Source organism: Folsomia candida, unplaced genomic scaffold (genome assembly GCF_002217175.1).
Source record: "Folsomia candida strain VU population unplaced genomic scaffold, ASM221717v1 Fcan01_Sc021, whole genome shotgun sequence".
Classification (NCBI taxonomy): Eukaryota; Metazoa; Arthropoda; class Collembola; order Entomobryomorpha; family Isotomidae; genus Folsomia; species Folsomia candida.
In genome coordinates, this window is record NW_019091213.1 from 1,410,830 (window position 1) to 1,430,702 (window position 19,873).

General features: G+C 39.7%; 1 protein-coding gene across 3 annotated transcripts; it reads right to left on the bottom strand.

Annotated features, from left to right (window-relative positions):
- Nucleotides 1–58: 58 nt before the first annotated feature.
- Nucleotides 59–19,670, bottom strand: LOC110858339 (voltage-gated potassium channel subunit beta-2). Of its 3 annotated transcripts, none has more exons than XM_035858810.1 (13): nt 19,062–19,670; nt 5,937–6,095; nt 5,602–5,853; nt 4,891–5,018; nt 4,477–4,540; nt 4,300–4,398; nt 4,186–4,229; nt 3,938–4,044; nt 3,314–3,373; nt 1,634–1,756; nt 1,472–1,570; nt 1,324–1,389; nt 59–1,228 (listed from the first exon to the last, which is right to left on the bottom strand). In XM_035858810.1, the coding sequence occupies exons 2-13, from the start codon at nt 6,056–6,058 to the stop codon at nt 1,181–1,183; spliced, it is 1,212 nt and encodes a 403-aa protein (XP_035714703.1). In that variant the 5' UTR covers nt 6,059–6,095; nt 19,062–19,670; the 3' UTR covers nt 59–1,180. The 3 variants fall into 3 exon arrangements, with proteins under 3 accessions (XP_035714703.1, XP_035714701.1, XP_035714702.1); XM_035858808.1 differs by lacking the exon at nt 19,062–19,670 and adding an exon at nt 14,670–15,080; XM_035858809.1 differs by lacking the exons at nt 3,314–3,373; nt 19,062–19,670 and adding an exon at nt 14,670–15,078.
- Nucleotides 19,671–19,873: the final 203 nt, after the last annotated feature.

Genomic DNA, 19,873 nt, shown 5'->3' on the forward strand with positions numbered 1-19,873 from the left:
AAATATAATTTGTGCATTATAAATTTAATTAATGTGGGGTATACACACACAGAAAACGTCACTTACATCAGTATGTCGATTTTATTGTACGGTAATTTTTGTATAACGAGATTATTATAACATAAGCCATCATACATTTAGATTGAGATTTATTTGGAACCTGGCTACTTATTCATTTCAATCTATGAATGAGACACATCTAAAATAGAAATACGAATTGACTGACTGTTCTACTGCATAAGCCACGTTTGAGAAGTTGAGATAAGACTGACTTTTAAAAGTTAGTTAACACCTATAATAAGTACGTATGTACGTATTTGACTTTATCCTTCTGTTCTGTCTTTATATCATCGTAAGTGTTGAAGTGATCCACTCGTTAGTAAAGTTAAATAATGTACTAGATAAGGTATGTAAACTGTAAGGTAACTGCATTTTATTGTTGAGTTGGTAGAGAATCCAGGTAATTTGCGTGAATATATGACAATACGTCTCGTTAACTAATTGTAAGTATCCCGTCAGAATGGGTGTAGATTATGCAACTTATCATCCTCGTACGTCCAAAACCTCGAGACAAATCTCTCAATTAAATAACCGTCATTCATAAATTGTACATTTAACGAAATTCGTAAAAAATATCTAATTATGAGCTGGTTGGAAGTTGAATATCGTCAATATTGAAAAAATACCAAGAAAATTAAATTGCCGTATGTGCACCATAATGATGAACCGTGTGTATCTGACTGATATATGTAGCACGCTGAAGGAAGTCTTTATGAAACTCTTGCCTAATTATTTAATTTTTTCACCTGTTCATACTGATAATTGAGAATCTTGCATAGCATAATTTTTGTTATTTATTTATGTATGTAACTCTTAACGAACAGCACCACGAAATATGCATAAGTGCATCTTATTTCATGACTCATTGCATCCGACAAAAGGGCACTCGGTTATTCCATGAACTGACGACGCGGTCATGTTGTCGATGATCGTGCAGTGGTTGGGTTGGGGTCCTCGACGCTGCTTCGACGCTACCTGTACTAAGGGACCTTCGGAGTTGATGTTGATCACCACACCCACCACCACCGCCCGGGGGACTGGGGGACGACTTGGACCTCGACTCCTTGTTGTTGGTCTGCAGTTGTAGTTGAAAAGATGCTGATACGGTGGGCAGCGAGCGTCATCTTTGACTCAAGGTCAATGCGAGGGTTGAAATCATCGGAGGACGCTGAAAAAGTAAGTTAAATTTCCGAAATTGTGGTACAAAAATGTGAAGAGTGTGATAGGTGAAATAAGGCAGTAAATTCTACGAAGCCAACTTACCACGGGTCTATTGTCCAAAATAGTCTCTAATTCGTTCATCACTGTCGAAGTGAGCCGTGGGATTATCTGCGACAGGAATATTATTCAGCTTTATTGTTATCCAAGTATTTTTGTATGGGGATAGAAAATTGTGGAAAATTCTCCTTACTTGTAATGCCTGCAAGTATCCGATAAGCTCGGAAGTGGTGGTCGGCCCGATGAGCATGCAGTGTAAAGTGTCATTCTTTAAACACCAACTGATCACTAACTGAAATATTATGTCATTATAAAATTATGTCAGGATTGCTAAAATATAAATACGTGTACTAACTTGAGCCAGGGTGCAGCCATATTTTTCTGCGAGTTCCGCAATTTCACGGCTTATCCTTTGTTGAGTCACTTTCTTTTGGTTGTACGTTTCCTCAGAGGAGATGGACCTGTCGCGATTCCAACCCTGGAGAAAAAAGTGCAATTTAGTAAAGGAATCCAGCCCAAAACCAGCGTGTTCTCATACATAAACTCGTGTTTTATTTCTGTACACCATGCCCACTTAAAGTTAATCTTTTATTATTAACAAGCCTATCCGACAGACCAACACATCACAACAATCTAATAACGGAGATCTATGTTGATGATACATCCAGTGCCCATCCATTTTTCCGTAATAGTCTTCCGAACCAATCTTGCTACTGAATTAGTAATAAAGTCTCGAAATAATGGGCACCCCAGACTTTGCCCAAGTTTTATGTTGCTTTCTCTCCTAAGAAAATTTAGACTGTGCCTGATCCTGACTCTCGCGAGAAGTGGCAATTTTTCTCTACCTGACGAACCCAGCACGCAAACAGTACTGTCAAAGGTAACTTTCTCCCCGGTTCCTTCTATTTTTACCAAGGAATCTTGCCAAAAGATGTAAAAACAGAGAGTTGTTGGTCTCTCAGACAGAGTTGGTCAGGCTTTGGGGTCAGAAATCCAAGATTAAGAGGAATTTAGGAGCGCTCTTTTCCACTCCACTTTTACTACTCTTTTCTCTCTTCGTCGTATTATTATCACCAACTGCGAATCCTGCCCTCACTCCGCCGTTCCGGTTCCCATTAGACTCAAATTCCACTCGGATTTAAGGACATAAAAATGATAAAAACCACTGCTGAAAGATGACGCAGTTTGCGACTGACTGCTACTACAATTCCATTTTCACACCGGAGTGAAAGTACTTAGGCATAATACTCCCTTACCTACTTCTATTTATGGAATGCTCAATTAGTAATTATATTCTAGGAAACCTGCCATTAAAAATCTACTCATGTTGACTAATTTATTAACGACCTAGATAGCACACACATACATAATTGCTGCATGACAAGGCTGAGTCACTCTAATGAAGGAATTGTGACCAAAGAGAAGACGCAGATGTGACCGATAGCGTATCTAAAGAAATGTGCTGATACGCAGCTATACGGATTCCAGTGGTGCAGATGTGAAAGCTACTTTCACCAAGGAGCTAATTGATGGTTACACGAAAAGGGTTGGTCGCATTTTGCCTCCTGAGCACACCAAAATTACAGGATGTGCAGACATGTATACGTGCACGTGCTGCTGATGCTATGCACACTACGCAGTGCCAATTTTCAAATGTCAAGTGTATACACTGATCCTGAGAGTCCTTCATATTTTAAAGTCGTCGTGTGAATAATCGCAATAAAATCACGCTGCTATTTACTCCCCACTTCATTCAGAACTAGTGCTTTCCCCTCACACAAGTTTATGACTGTGAGATGAACAACATAAAATAAAACTCGGTTGAGCAACAGAATTTTAAACGGTCTTAAAATTCAAATGGACAAAAAAGGATTTATATAAGGCCATTATGCAGCACTTATTTTGTGCTTTCCTTTCAACAAACAACTTACTAAATATTACCATCAGAAAGACGTAACACTAAACTCGGCCAACCATGTCATGCTTAAATTCTACTTAAAATAGTTTATTTGAATTTGAGGAACATCAACAATACCTCAGCTTTCCCTGATCCAGTCTCCTCCTCATTCCAACTGTATTGTGAAAGGTATTTATTCTGCAAGAAGGGCAATGAAAATTGTATGTGCAGCAGGCCACACGTAATCCTTTTGCAATTAGGGAGGTGTACAAGTATTTACAAGGCAAGGATTTGCACTACATTCATTCATACACAGCTGCATCAAAGTTCATTAAGGATAACAGCATAAAATTCGGGCTTGAGGAGACGACACCTTTTAAGTAAATACTTTATCCTATCGAAGAGTTTAGTCTGCTGTAACACACCACTGACCAACCAACTATTCGACTTTTGCATATGTGAACAAAGGCATTTCCATTAATGCAGAGCTTAGCATAATTCCTTCAAGTATTTCAGACAGACATCTTCTCTTTCATGTGGTTCACATTCTTTCAACATGAAGGATTATTTCTTCTGGTAATAGCAAGACTCCAGTTTTAATTAAGAACTAGTGTTGCCTTAATAATTTACCGAAATAATTGAGTCAATTTGCCTCACTGTCTTTTTGTTTGTCATGCATTACTTATTTTCTACTATGCAATATTACGTATGCAATAATGGGTTAAAAAAAGTAGAGATGTCTTTGCAGGAGGGTCTTCTTACCTTGAAGGAAGAAGGGCGCAGGGATAAGGCCATCGTCTCGTCCGTCTGTTTTCCCAAGGTTTTGTAGAAGCTCATTGTCAGCGGGGACCACGTCATCAGACCAACTCCTGAACACAAACCGTCATCTTGTTCGTATTATTAAGTTATGAAACTCTTCTTATCAAGATTGAGTATGTAGTGATGCAGGGAAATCTCGCAATTTAATTAACACGAAGAGTAAGAGGCTGCCTGCTGCACTAATTTCTTACCAATTTTGTTGTACAACTCTTGCATGTACAGTTCTGCTTTTTCTCTAAGGATATAAAGTTATAAAAGTTATACAAAGATATTTCTCTTATAGAATATCATTTATAAGTAGATACCTGGCGAAAAAGTGATATTCGACTTGCTCCATGATGGGAGTCACGCAGTTGAACTGCCTGCAGTTGGAATACGCTTCCATGATTTCCGTCGGCGTCCATCTATTGATAAGTAACAAAAAAAGTTAATATTATGCTGCCGGACACTTCACAAAGTTGACATTAAGAAGACCAACGCACTTTGAAGTTCCCCAGTACATTGCGAGTCCTTGGTTTATCACGTAGGTCATGGCTCGTACCACTTCTGCTCAGCGGAAAGAGGGGAAAAAAAGTAGAATAATTTATTCCCATATTGTAATAGATCATAAAATGTTGAGGGATGATTGTCATATGGATAATGGATCGGTAGCGTGATGGTTATTGATGGGCATTTTGGTAAATATACACAAAACACCATTAGTCACCATCACATATGTATGTATGTACATGCATGATACGTAATGTCCACAAGGTTTTAGAGTGAATTTGCAGCAATAACAATTTGCAGAGAATGCTCTATTGTTTGTTTATACATGTCTTTATTTTGGGTGGTGTGGTGTGGTGTGCTGGGATGGCGAGATTGGTTATATTATTGCGTGTTACTTCAGTATTTACCTTCCATGGGGCAGCTTCCATCTGCTCGGTGGACGACGATTACGTCGATAAATTCCAGTTGTAACCGATCTAGAGATGCTTTCACAGATTCGATAATGTGTTTTCTCGATAATCCTTTCTCCTCGCACCTGAAAATCGTGATGTTTGATTAGCCAACGTTGCTTCGGATTAGTAATGTTCACACATGTACAGGATGCCACAGTTTTGGTTCAATTCTTGTAAACTGTACAGTCCCATTTTATACAGCCTCGTCTCCGTCAAGGTCCTCTGGGTGCCTTAACATACCTAATTCTCTGCAGATATCTGCTTTACACGGACGACTCTGCGACGCGTGGCCCTACTTTTCCCGACGAATATGTATGTACGTAACAGTCTCATCCTCATCATCCGTACGCTCTGTGGGATTTGTTTTAAATTCAATTTGCTCCAGTTACTTTATAACATCGTGACTGGAATTGGGCGGATGGAATTTAAATTTTTTTTTTGAAAGGAATGGAAAAATTCAGAATGTCACATCAATCTGTGTGACAACTCGTACTGCAACTTGAGAAGCTTGTATAGCTCTTTGTCCCATTTAATAAATGTGCCAAGGAACAAATTCATCCTGGTGAGAGACAGGCTTGTTTCTCAACTGACATCATTTTATTTGCAGAGAGAAATAACTTTTGTCCATGGCTCGAGTACATAAATAAACCTGTTATTTGAGCTTACTTGTTTGTCCAGTAGATTTTGGTCAGCACGACGAAACTCGTCCTTCTCCAGTTTTTCTTCTTGATAATTTTACCCAGCTCGACCTCCGCAGAAGTGCCGGAGTACGCTTCGGATAAGTCAAACACATTAATACCACTATCATAGGCAAGCGTTATGACGGATTCGGCCACTTCGGGGTCCTCAGAAGACAGCATCCATGTAGCTAGGCCTACATTTGAGACGCGAAGACCACTCTTGCCCAGGTTTCGGTATCTATAAAAAGAAAATAAATCAGTAATAAATGAGATTTTGAATGGCACTTTTAAAGCAATTTTCACTTATTACTACTTAAGTACCTGAGCCCAGGTGTGTTTTGAGATCTGGAAGTTGTAGCTCCTGGAAGAGGTGATGGGTGAGGTGTTTGCCCGTTCGTGAGCTCCCCATCGTTCGAGGTGTCGGCTTGAAGGAATATCTCCATTTCATCAAAACCTTCCTCGTTACATGCCAACGGTGCTCTGTACACGAGAGAGAAAAAAATAACGGGTTTCGTAATTAGCGAAAACTTTGCAAAATCTGATGATCCCGAAAAGTAAGGTTGAAGCGTATGTACATAAGTATTTAGAAATAAGCTGTCTTCTAGCAAGAATAAATAGACAATGTCGCATTAGGATTTTGTGGTGACAGCGTGAGAACAAAGTGTGTAAGCTGATTATTTTTTCCGGTAAGTAGGATTATTCCCGTACCACGCAGTACCATTGCGAGACATTTGACCACGTCAGGAATAAAAAAGCACGACAAGACATGGTCGCCATTATCTTATCAAGATGATGGCGACGAAGGAGAGATGTTTATCTGTGCTTTCTCTGATGCTTTCTCCAACTGAAAAAGTGCAGAGGGACCTTTACTCAGAAAACCAGAGATGGTTTCACTCTAAGCTTAATGGATCGATTAAGAGATTTTTTGTCTTATACTTAGCGAAGTAAAAGGCGTGCCTATAATTGTACATCTTTTACAACCATCGCTTACTTGAAATCATGGGAGAAAGTGAACTAATATTTCACGCTTTCTCCCACCAACTTTCCCCAATAAAGAACATTTATCCTATTAACAAATGGCTTTGTCACAAATGGATTTGTGACAGCTCCGGATGTCATGTTATTCATAATCCTAATTAATAAACATCCTTCATTACAACAATCAGCATTATGTAAGCAAGTTTCCGTCCATAGCACTGCACTCGTACAAACATATTATGTATTCGCACTACTACTGCGTGTACCACATACTCTCGCGTACTAATCTCCGCTTCTCTAGATCACGTGTCTAAAATAAAACTCTATCCTTCAAAAATGATTTATTACATTAATTATTTTACGGCCCAAGCAAAAACTCTTGTGTTTGACATTTATCCCATTCTCGTGCTCGGAGAATTCACTATTTTGTGTTCATACTCACGCCCTAAAACTAATTAAAAAAATCTTGCGAGTTATCAAATAAGGAAGAAACCTTATAGGTACAGATAACTTGTAAAACTACTGCATGCACGGCTGCCCGTCTCCTCAAGATAAGCGACTTATCTTCATTACTTTTAATTACCGCACTTGGCCATGTCATATTAAATTTCTTCAGCAATCATCTCCTCTCTAGATTTGAACCTTGGCCATGTCGGTCTAACGAAATAATTCCAGATGGAAATCCATCCAGCACCCCGTTTATTTTTCTTGCCTCTGTAATCCAGACGTACAAATTTCAGCAAAGAATGCGTATATTGTTTCAAGATTAAGAGAAATCTGTGCCTGACATGTTACAGAGTCTTCACGTTATGATTTCCACATCAACCTTTCCCCCTTTGTGCATGTCGTACGTAGGTAAAACTGGTAACTAACCAAACTACATATTAATGCTGCATGGCTGGTCTGCAGTCGTACTTACGCGTACTTTACTTGGTTCGTTCGTGTAAGGCGAAGTGTGTCAAGAGCACGGGCACGATTGCAAAGTTAGATCAGATCTTTCTTTTGTGAGAGAGCAGGCCAGGAATTTTGGCAGTTCGCCCTTGGCTTTCCACCGCTTCTGCCATGCCATGCCATGCCACCACTGAATTGCTAAATACGTATGTATGTACATACACTCGCACGGTATTACGAGAACTTGGCTGAGAATCAAAGAAGGAATGGAAAAGCTCAGTGAATCGTACACCAGATAAATTCAAACTTGATTCTCTCGCGTTGAAATGAAATGAATTCACAATAATAGTAATTTTTCCATCTGCAGAATATTGTGCGCCTGTCTTTTTTCCTACGTACCTACCACTTGAACTGCTATCAGATGCATTTCCCATGCTTCCGTCCTGCAGATATTTTTTTATCCACCCCTCGTAAACAATTTGATTGTAGGCAGGCAGGGAGAAAATGAGGGCTGTGCGCATTGTTTGATGTGCCTGTTGATAAAACACAGGGTTTGTTTGGAGATGGAAATTTGGAATAATTTGATAACATTGAAAATGTGCTGAACAAGGAGAGATTGATTTATAGATTTGTTAGTACCAGCAGCGGCACATGTGGTGTCGTCAATTATTCAAAATTGTAACCTCGTCGTCGTCGTCAGTATAAACATGCTATTTTCTTGTTGGGCTATATATGCATATGGGGGAATTGTGACATCCCATTTATTTATCAGTACATACATGGAGAAGAGATAACATTGTCGTACCATAACAAATCCAATATCCGCAGTCAAACGTTGTGAGTTTGTGGAATTTAATATTTTCCTGGCCTTCCACTTCCACACCACCTCTTCATCCTCTTCAAGAGCGGAACTCTTAATAAGACGAGAGCGGAATAAGAAAGAAAGAAAGAAAATTCAGTCGCATTGCCACTTTTAAACAAATTCTTAGCACAGAGAAGTACGAGAAAATTGCTGGAAGGCTCTCGACTCCTAAAAATGTCGGGTGTCATGAATTTTTGAAAAGATTTTTTTTTCTCTCTGACTTTTCCCTATCCGGGAGCAATTTGCATATAGGAGGACAAGGAATATGTATGTCGAGGTTTCGTTTTTGAGAAGGAAAGCGTGATGATCAGATGGCGGATATGGATTTACGAAAAATTGCTGAAATATGTATTTAATATTTACGAAAAAATGCCAAAATATTTACTAAACATGTACGAAAAGGACGAAACAAAATTGCCTCATAAGTTTGTATTTTATGTTCTCCAATTTCTTTACGCATAGAAATTTCCTCCAACGTCGTTAAAATACTTACAAAATATGTGTATTTAAAAAAAATATTTGAAAAATGGATGTATTTAAAAAAATATATATTTGAAAAATGGATGTATTTTTTTAAATGATAGCAGAAATATTTATAAGTATATTTACATGTCTGAAACCTAGAAATATGTAACAATATACATATAAATATTTTGAAACTTTTGTGACCTATGCGAGTCAGGGAACATACCCACAAAGTATGCCTGTCAGTCGTCATCAAATGAAAAACTTGAGTATAAATACATATCCGCCCTCTGCTGATTATGTCACCATGGTTGTGACACGACGGTCGTATTTGAATGAATGATTTGAATTGCAAGTTTGGTAGCTTCCGCTAAAAGCTGAAAACTATGCAATTAATTGCTTTTCCAAGTATTGATTTATTCATCCTGAGTGGGCCATAAATTCACATTTGCTTTATGTCTTGTTAGATTTCTGGCCAAATTCTCATCGCGTTCCATGTTTAATTGATGGGACTTGACTTTTGGTTTGTACTACTTATTGCTTCTCCTCCTCATCCTTATCACTAGCACTTTGATTGCGAAGAGAAGTTATGGTTGAGATCCTTGTATTTATTTATCGTGACGGTGAGAGGGAGAGAGTAGAAATGTATTTGGGGAATTTGGGATTCCTGGCAGTGGAATTCCTTCCATAAGAACATAACGACATTGATTCATGTACCACCGTGTTTGGGAAATCGGATAAATCATCGTTTAAAAAGTTGGCCGAATTCAACAACATTACTCACTTGTCACGACCTGCTTTCACCGTTCAAAAATTGCAATAATCCCGTATATTTCAAGTTGAACGAATTAATTTAATTCCCAACTTTTCCAAATCATTGAACTAACGCAAACTACATAATCAAAGAGCTTAGAGTTACAGAAGGAGAGGTTTCTCTCACAAATTGCTACAATGGGTTTCTCGATCCAGTCCAAACTGCCATTCTTCCTGATCCTGGATTGGAGTGTAGCAGAGAAAGCAATAAAATCGTGTCAACGAATACAAAAAGGTGGCGTCATATAGTAAAACGTAAAATGATACCACATGAAAATCATGTGACCATTGACCTCGTACTCACGGTCATGGGTTAGCCGGAGGTCAAAAATGTTGACTTTGTAGTGAAAGTTCTTTAAAATGACCCCCCATAAGGTTAAATGTAATTTTGCACCATTCCCCTGGCACTGTGTGGGGTGGTCCGATTGACCCGGTTATCGACCTCGATAACTAAAAATTAGAAGCACAATGGCGAAAACGGAGTATGATTATGGTGAGAGACTGAGAGACGTTCTCGAGATTTCTGCCCACGGCCGGTTAGACAGACCGACAGACGGACAAAACGATCACAATAAGCAGCTGCCACCACTTAATAATGCCCTCCCATCCATCCACCCATCCGACATTATAAAAGTTTATGGTGTAGCAGGCAGTCGGACTGGTGATGGTGGTAATCTATAATCACCTACTTATTCTCGTAACAAGTTTCCCCACTTTAATTTCAAGTGTCATTCTCATTCTCATGGTGCGTCACTTACAGTACTCGTACCAGTCGGGGATATTTATTTACTTTGGTGCACGCTAAACCTAAACTTGCTAAACTGTATCATTGCAGATGCAAAACTTTCTCCGCGGAAACTGCTCCAAATCCGTATGAAAATCTGAGGCGAACGAGTGTGATTATGGAGTCGGTTGTAATGTTAATGTTAATGGCTGGTGAGTATAAAGTATGCCAAAAGTTTAATTAGCATAGTTAGAAAGTTGGACACTTTGCGTACTCCCTCGCTATTACGGGGATTCCACACTTGGGTGGAACTAATATACAAATCTCGGCAGATATGGGATCAAATCAACATCTGGTGCAAACAGGAAGTAGGGATATTTCTGTCTATAAAGGACAAATTTGGTGACTCGAGCAGATTGCGAAACTATGACATCAAACCAGGCAAAGTAACAATGGAGGTCTCCCAGCGTATGCTCTCCGATTCTGACCAAACATAATAGTGCAAATTAATTTGAAATTTGCAAAAGACACGATCTGTCAATATTCAGGTGCATGTTTAGCGGAGATATTTGCATCCGAAAACGCTCAGTAAATTTGGAAAGTGTAAAATTTGTCAACTTTAGGGCCCGTTTTCTCCTCTTCGGATGCAAATATCTCCGCCAAACGTGATCATTGGGAGATGATGTCTTTTTTAAATTGCATTATAATTAAATTCGTGATCAATTGACACTAATTTGGTCAAAATCGGAGAGCATACGCTGGAAGACCTCCATTATAAGGTTTGATACGCTATATATTATATGCACCAAATTATCCTCTGACTTTGAACATGATTAGTTTCATTTGGAACAAATCGAGTAGCTGAATCTGCCTGATTTCAGTTATCTCAATCATGCCACCCCATCGTCCATCCATTTGCATGAGAGAAAGTTGTTTATCCCGAAAAAAAATCAAACCCCATCGTAATTACTTTGCAGGACTAATTGTAGTTTAGGAACATTGTGCCACACCCGATACTATACTATTATTGCCTGCAGCCATGGCACGAACCCTGGTGTTCGATCCAAATCAAGACACGACACATGGAATTGACACAACCGGCTCTATTATAACCAGCGGCGATTCTTTGCGAGTTTTAGCAAACTTTCACAACCCAATAAATTTATGGGAGTTGTCTTGTTTCGCCCAATACCCAATCCGTTATCGTTAAAGGCACCACCACTGGAAGGGAATCTTGTATGTGGCTCGTTCCTATCTGCAAGATCTGAAGTGGCTGTGGCAGTTTTATGCCATGCCATCATAACCATTACAATATCAAGATCTATTTAATGACGAGGCTGTATGTACGACAGCCGTAAAATTTCCATGATAAAAAAATAAAAGGTTTATTTTGTATCTCACTCCTCACTTCGTGCCGAATGAATACGCAACGTTTATTCAAAATTTGACAAATTGTTGTTATGCTGGCAAATCCTGCCCCTCCATTTGTTTATACTTTGTAAATGTGACATGATGGAAAGTAAGCGAGGGCATTTAAATCCATGTTGGATTTGCATAATGGGAAATTGTAGACATAACTTTAAACCTTCACCCTGACGTCTCTCTCTCTCTTTCCGGGTGGAAATGCCTACATACATGGATATATGCGAAATAAGGAAAATAGCGCACCGTGTAATGCCAATTCTCAGGCAAGAAAAGAACCCTCAAATCCAAACTTAGCCCGTCTGCAGGGCGAAAGTATGTATGTATTTGTACGAAAGAAAGGAGCAGTCCAGACGGAATGGCATACAGAATTTGTGGACGAAGGTGAAAATAAACTGCTGCGCCGGAATCTGACTTTCTCCAACATCCGGTGAATAGTTGCCGCTATTTCAGTTCAGCCAGCCTAGTTTTTGTAGTCGCAATAAATCTTTAAATCTAACCGAATTATGTAACAGTAGGCAGCGTTACAAGGAAAGGGAGGATTCCACCAATGAAAATGAGACCTTCGACAAAATTATTTCGAAGCATTTGCAATTTTTAAAGTTGTAGATAACTTTCTCAATCTTCTCCTTCTCGTACCGAGTTTCACATACACTTTGTTCAGCTGACCTCGACCTGGAGACTTACGAATGGCATGGAAATCAGCATAAAGTCAGGCACAGAAGGTTACACCCGAGAATTTATGCAGACGAATAAGCATAGCATGGCATCACCACATTTCCTTTCTCTCACTTAACAACTTTCTTCCTCTAAAGTTTCCAACCTGACGAGGAGTAAAGGGCGATTGACATATACAGTTTGGACGCAAGGAGGCAAACAGGCAGGCAGGCGTTAAGTTAACTGCATCAAAATAAAAGCGTCAAACAGATCGATACATTACTGCTGCCAGCCTAAGCGCGTCGGGTCAGCAAAAAAGCAGCGAGTTTGGTTATAATAAATGTTGCGTTTTTAGCGAAATGTTCCACGAGAGACTGCGGCAGCATGTACATGTGTTTTAGGCTGGTAGTATATTGTGCAAAGTCGGAATTGTTGATGGCTCCTTCGTCGTCTGCATATGAGGTGAGGTGCGGAGGTAAAAGGTTTGATGATGAATCGAGGCAAAATGGAATGTCACTAGGAAGCAAATTGCTCCAGAAACGGCTCCCCTCGATCATATCAACGGCCACTAATAGGACCTGGTTAAGAAATAATGGAATTTCCAAAGGGCAAAAAAATGGATTCTTCACTGTTTTATATAACTTTTTCATATTTTTAGATTTCAACTACATACATACGCCCATGCTTTCCAATGTTGTTATTTTCGCGTAATAATGATAGACTGAGAGACAAGCAGGCTTAGGATTGGCCAAAATATTTATGTAATATACATATGTAGTTAAATTGACATGTGTATAAATATATAAACCAAATTGCCTGAATTATGCACACACTTTATAGTTCAATATTCAGTCCAGTCAGTTATGCTATGCATGGACGTGTTGTGTGCGTGCATATGCGGTTAATTTCGTACGTCAGACACGCAACCGTTCCCAGTCTGAGGCGATTCATGCAAAATTAAATCACAATACTTTCCCACTCTAAAGTTTTTGTTGCGTTTTAAAGAAATTAATAATTTGCACTGGGTTTTTGTCCGTGCAAAAACTACAACTTACCAATTCACAAAAATATGCCAATTGTTTTACAGCCTAATTGCTTATAAATTCTTTAAACAAAAAAAATGGATGGAGTTAAAAATCAACCTTAAACTTCACTCAACATTAACTTTTTTTAACCTTCTTAACTCTTCAAAGACATTTTGTTGGCAGCTGAACCTTGTTTTGCTGGCGACACGTACGTACATATAACATTTTAATATTCAGAAACTTAATATATGTTTGCAGGATGCAATTTATTCTTGGCTCACGAGAAAAAATGCTTCCTTTACACATATACGTATATGTACACACATGCAAAAAATTATGAAAACTTGACCTACTTTATTAAACCGAATGTTGAATAGGCATTCATACAAAGTAAACTTTTAATAGTGATTTTTTCCTCAAATTGAGCAATTCACTCAGCACGCATGCAGTACTTAATAAGCTTTCGAATATTGGTTCACCTTTTCCCTTACAAGAACTAATAATTGATTGAATAAAGGAATTTCTTATTGACTTTCAAAATGCCACCTGCCTGCCTGCCTCCTTCCTGCCTTCCTGCCCTATGCAATGAATTGATTTATGAGGAAATTGGAACTTTGAGCAAAGTAATAGAGTCGGTGGGTGGAAGGGGAATGAAGCGGCTGGTCGTGGTCGTACGTGCCTCCAAGTAATATAAAAAATGTGACCCCAGAGACTTTTTTAAACTCTGAGCTTGATCACGCTGCTGAGATGAAGTCATGTCAAATAAGTTCATAATAATGTCTCAACCTCCGCTTTATTAATGCCTACGCAGCTATGTACCTGACCGAATCAAGTCCATATATTTTACTTTATTCCCTCAGTGAAACTTTTGTGGGAAAAGCAGAAAAGTGCAAATACTGATCGCACTGAATGTATGTACAACCTACGGACGGAATGACACCACGATTCCATTTTTTGTTCACCTCCTCCACTTTTATTTATGTGGTCAGAGACTTTGATCGATACTCCAAAAAACCATATGGATCAATTCTGTGACGAATAATAAAAAAAGTAATGTCGCGAGTATTCCTGGAACACTGCCAAAAAAGACGACATTCAAGAATATAAGAGGTGATTGACAGGGGGATGCAGTGTTACTGCTGCCCATGGATAAGTATTAAGTGATGGGCTTTGGTGTGCATGCAAGTGATGATCTAATCGTCACTAATTAAACAAACCTGCTACTACTGCTACTCTTCCGAGAGCGGAAAGTAGTCGTGGCCAAGAGTGACTTTGTCTCGTCGAATGCGTCTCCTTCCTCCAAATCGTCTTGGGGTGTGGCCAGTGTGGTTATCGTGGTCGTCGTAGGAGCAGAATTCCCACCCTCGTCCAGTGGCATTTTCAAGTAATTACTCATCTTATCGATGCAACAAGAACTAAGAACAACTAGTAACTAGCACTATGATACATATATCACTATTCTAAGTCAGCATATGTATATAAAGGAAGAACAAATGTCATAAAGGATGGGTACACACATTGATGGCAAATATCTTATAATTTGACGAGTACAGCACAGGCAGGACACGAGGGGTTTCACTAATCTATGCAATTAACTATAACAATCGGCACAATTAATGCAATTAAACAAGGTACATACGTTTAACAATTATCAACTTTCACTGTGGAAAGTATTATTAGCACCGTTGCATAAAATCACATTATACGATACACACGAGGAGCGATACAAAAGTGGAGAGGAGAAAGTCTTTTTGTAATAAAGAGACGGAGAAACACTCACAAATTGGTTTGATCTATTTCCCGGAATGGATAATTTTTCCTTCTCACTTGTCCAGTGAAAAGGCGTTTTTTTAGATTGATACTTGTCGATAAGTCTTAATCCCAGCGGATTACCGTAACACATTCCTCACATCACCTCGGGTCAGGAATCCAATAAATTTCGTTGGATTTAAAGACTTGAAAACTAATCCAATCCGATTCGAGAGTGAGAGTGAGAATTTTATTGTTTTATTTTGAGAGACAGGTAGACAGTCGGAATTGGAAATTGGAATGAAAAAGTAGGTGTTTCATGATGTATCACGTGGCATTTCTCACAACCAGACTCAGACTTATTTGGCTTTATTCTTAAATAACTAAAAAAACAATATATTGAGATATTTTAGAAAGGAGGAAGAGTTGGATAAATGCGACCGACCGAGCCCCTGGTCTGGCACTGGTAATGTAGTGCACCATTATACATGGCCAAAGTATGCGACATTCGCCTATTACTAATTCAACCTCTCGTAAACGGTGATGAACCACGTATGTATGTGTGCACATACATATTTCTTGGAGAATTTGGGAATATTGGTATTCAACTACATCGATGACATATCGTCGTAGTGGTGGCCGCGAGGTAACTATTGACATAACAAACTGCATAATTTACTATTGTGCTGCCCAAATCGTTCCAAAACCAAATGTCATAAGGTGGCAGACAGTCAGCTAAATGAAACTTGTTCAATGCCGAGGAGAAACACAATTTCTTGCGTAATAATAATCAACAAAAGTAATTCTGTCATGTTTGACACATTCTAATCGGCGTATACAATCTTTCATCGATTGAAAATTAATAAAATTACTTATGTATATATTCTGCTTGGCGGGTGGGCGGTCGGTGGGCAGACCTCCTCAGTTTCTGCATGGCCTTATTAGCACGAACGTAGGCATAGACAAAAAATGTCCGTGAAAACATCGGAATTCGTAACAGGACATGAAAACGTGAATTGCTTGACGACACGGAAGAAGAAAAAACGGGCGCATTGTGATGACACGGAACCAAATCAAAAGGCAAACTACGTATGAACTGGCACATCGCGGAGCAGCAGTGGCAGAAGAGAAAGAAAGCAGGAGGAGAAAGCCCAGAAAGAGAAAGCAGACCGGCTAAACATCTGCATTACCGGCGGCCACCACTGCACTGTGTGATACACCAAAAACTACCAACTCCTCGACCAACCAACCAACCCAATTTGTTTCCCCATGCAAAAAGCATGAGCATTCTGCAATACTCTTCTGCACTCTGTATTTACTACTACGCGAGCTAAAATTCCTCCAAATCCACTACTCCATCCACGTTGGCTTTCTCTAATGGATGGGAAGGAAGGAAGCCGTATATATGTGGGTCTGCCTGTACTGAATGTATCATGACTTTCACTCTGGATGGACCTCCTACACAGCGCAGTAAATAAGTAAGTAATTGCCATGCATTGTTTGGATCTTCGGCCTTACACAAATTAATCATACGTCATTATTGTTACACCATGAAGATCCATGGACTATGAAACCGCAGGAGTTTGGTGGTTTTGTGTATGTACGTGGGTGAGAAGGACCACATCACAGCCACAAGCTTACATACGTAACAATACGGGTTTGCCAGCCACTTGGCTAATTAGTCTTGTCATCATCCTTTATTGTTCCTCCAAAATAGCAAAGGAATTAATGAGGCGAGCGTTCAAAAGGCTACGCGATGATTAATTTGGGATGAAGGGATCAATTCAATTTTAGATCCGGTAAAATTATTCGTTAGGGTGAAATCTTTGAAGGATTTTTAAGAAACTTTCTCCCAAGATTGGGAAGAACTCTTCTAATTAAAACTAAATTTAGCCACAATTTAATATTCAAAACTTTTGCGTGTAATTTATTGCAAACACTTGATCAAATCAAAACCTTGCCGAGAATCTGCACTCATCGTCGCATTTATCCAACCCGTGGAAAGACGTGGACGGACACGTCTTTCCACTTTCACTTCTTCTTGGTCCCATAAATACATATATCCCAATTCAAGAGATCTTTTCCACAACCTTTGTGCTCCTTCACAACCCGCAATCTTACCCAATCCGCTTTCTCAATTTATAAATCTTAGGATTTCCTTGAGCAGCAACTCAACCACAACTTGTACTTGTCTTCTTCTTTCTCCACCATATATACATAAAACCAACCCGGACAGGCCAAACCAAGCCTTGAAATGTTTCAAAGCCCCCGACTACTTGATCCACTTGCTTTCACCCAGCACCGCACCAGCACCACCAGCACTACACCATACACTTTATTCATTATGTAATTTTATCTGCGAAGGGAGACAATACACAGCATGTGCACAAAACCAGCGTATCTTCCGCTCCAAATTCCATCCCAGCGGACGCACTATGAATTCTTTATGTTGGTCAATTCTACATTTCCCAATCGAAATATTTAGTCCTCTCTGGGTGAAGGGAAGCAAGGCCTGCCAAGAATGGACAGACAGATATGATTTGATGCAGAGTTTCGCAATCACTGCATCATCACATTGCATTCTACAACATACGAGTATTTTCCCCAAGTCTCTCACGCAACCACAACCACCACGGCTAAATAGCAACTACTCTTGAGGAGAGTGAGACGAAGGAATTTCTACACCATTTCTTCTTCTTCTCATTCCCCTTTCTTCCACTTAACAACAACAACTGCTTCTTATTGGACTAGTTAAGCTAAGCTAAGCAGAGAAGGATGGCCGTGAGTGCACCGAGTAAGTAATGCAATGCGGGTAACGTATTTTGGCTGGAGAATGGAAAAAGGGTAAGCCATGGATTTGGATTTGCTTCAATAGTAACGGAATTATGAACCACCACAGAGAAGAAGAAGAACGAGGCCAGACATGAAGTTGGTGAAAGCAGCAGACTTTCTCTCCCTCCTCCGTTCTCGCTGTGTGTCCAGTATTGTGAAATTTTTTTTCGCATTACTTCCTCTATTTCTTCCATATTTTATTAACTGCGTAAAATGGGACGCCTACGACGAGTTGTAATATGTGCCATCAAGAAGAAGAAGCAGGCGGCCTCGAGTAGGACAATAACTTTACAACATGGGCTTTCTCTTCTAAGAAGTCGTGGAAAAAAGAATAAAATAAAATAAAGATAAGACAAGAGTCGTCTAAAGACAATATTGGTCCTGGTTTGGTGATTTATTTAATAAAACAATTTCTCAAGAGATCATAAACCCAATCCGGAGATAAAGTTTAAATTGTGAGAGATGTAGCAACGTCTTATAGAAAATAGTTTCAGAGTGTAAGCATGTCTCCATCGTAAGGATTCCCTGGTCTGATGTCACAATCAAAGAGAATTCAGAGTCCACTTTACTTTCACTATCTACGCTTCGTTTTTTATACTTTTGGTCTCATCTTTTTCTCCCACTCTCTCAAATTTTAATGAGGGCGAGACCGGGAGCAAAAGTGGTGGTGGTTACTCAACAAGTTCATCCATTCACTATATGGTCCAGATCATAATGCTTCTTTCAGAGATCAGTCTCATTTTCCTCACTTGAGAATGAGATTGGATGATTGTGGAAGAGATTGTGGGCTCGGTTACTACAAGGTTGAGACTGCTTTCTCTCTTCTCACTTTCTCCTCCAGCCAACCCACCATGCACCAACCAATTCTGCTACTCCACTACGAACAACGACCACTGCACCAAGAACTTTCCTCCGCCGCATAAAGCGAAACTTGTAAAGAAGGCAGCCAAGCAGCCAAATATCGTGTCTGCATAAGACGCGAGGCGAATGCAATAGTGCAACATACGTATGTATCCTTATATACTTACCCTTTTCCGTATTGCTGTTACTGCATCGCACCACGATGTCGTGTCGCAAAGTCCTGCTTTCTTCGTCCCCAACTGCACTTTAATTTACATGTTACACTCTCACTTTCACTGGCAAACAGTTAGTTACCTATAGACGCGGGGAGGAGGAGGGGATATCCGTTCAATTCGGTTTTGTCGCAATTTTACGTTAGTAGGAGAAGAGTCGTTTAAAAAGGGGACTTTGGTGGTGAAATGGTGGATTCAGTCATCAGACTGTGAATGAGGAATCAGTGGAGAAAGTAACCCGCACGGACGTGGACAGACAATGGAAGAATGAGAGGATAATAGAAGAACGGATGACCAAGTTGGTGTAAAGTATTTGGCAGGATGAAACCTTGGCAGTTTCGACTCTGCAAGGATGTATTCCATCCACGGCACAGAAGTGATGCTGCTAAAAGCCAAAGTGTGGTTAGCTGGGAGAAGTGTCTTTCTTTTTATGTGTACAGGAGTGGATTGGATGGGGTGCGTGGTAACAAACTGCGACGACGACGACGACCAAGAAGCGACTCAACTGTCCTCCCATTATCATCGTGTGCTCCCCTGCAATGCTGAAAACCGACTGAGTAAAACTGACATGCGAGAATACTTGGTGTCTTTCGTGGAGGAAGGAAAGCAAAGCATGAACTGCGAATTCTCCCACCATTTCCCTTCCTGTTTTTTCTTATGCATGCCACCCGGCAGCAAACCAGACCAACTCTAAGCTAAAACTAGATAGCAACTTTTGCATGGTAGGCAAACTTAGATTGGGATGAGAATCCGATCCGTAGTATTCC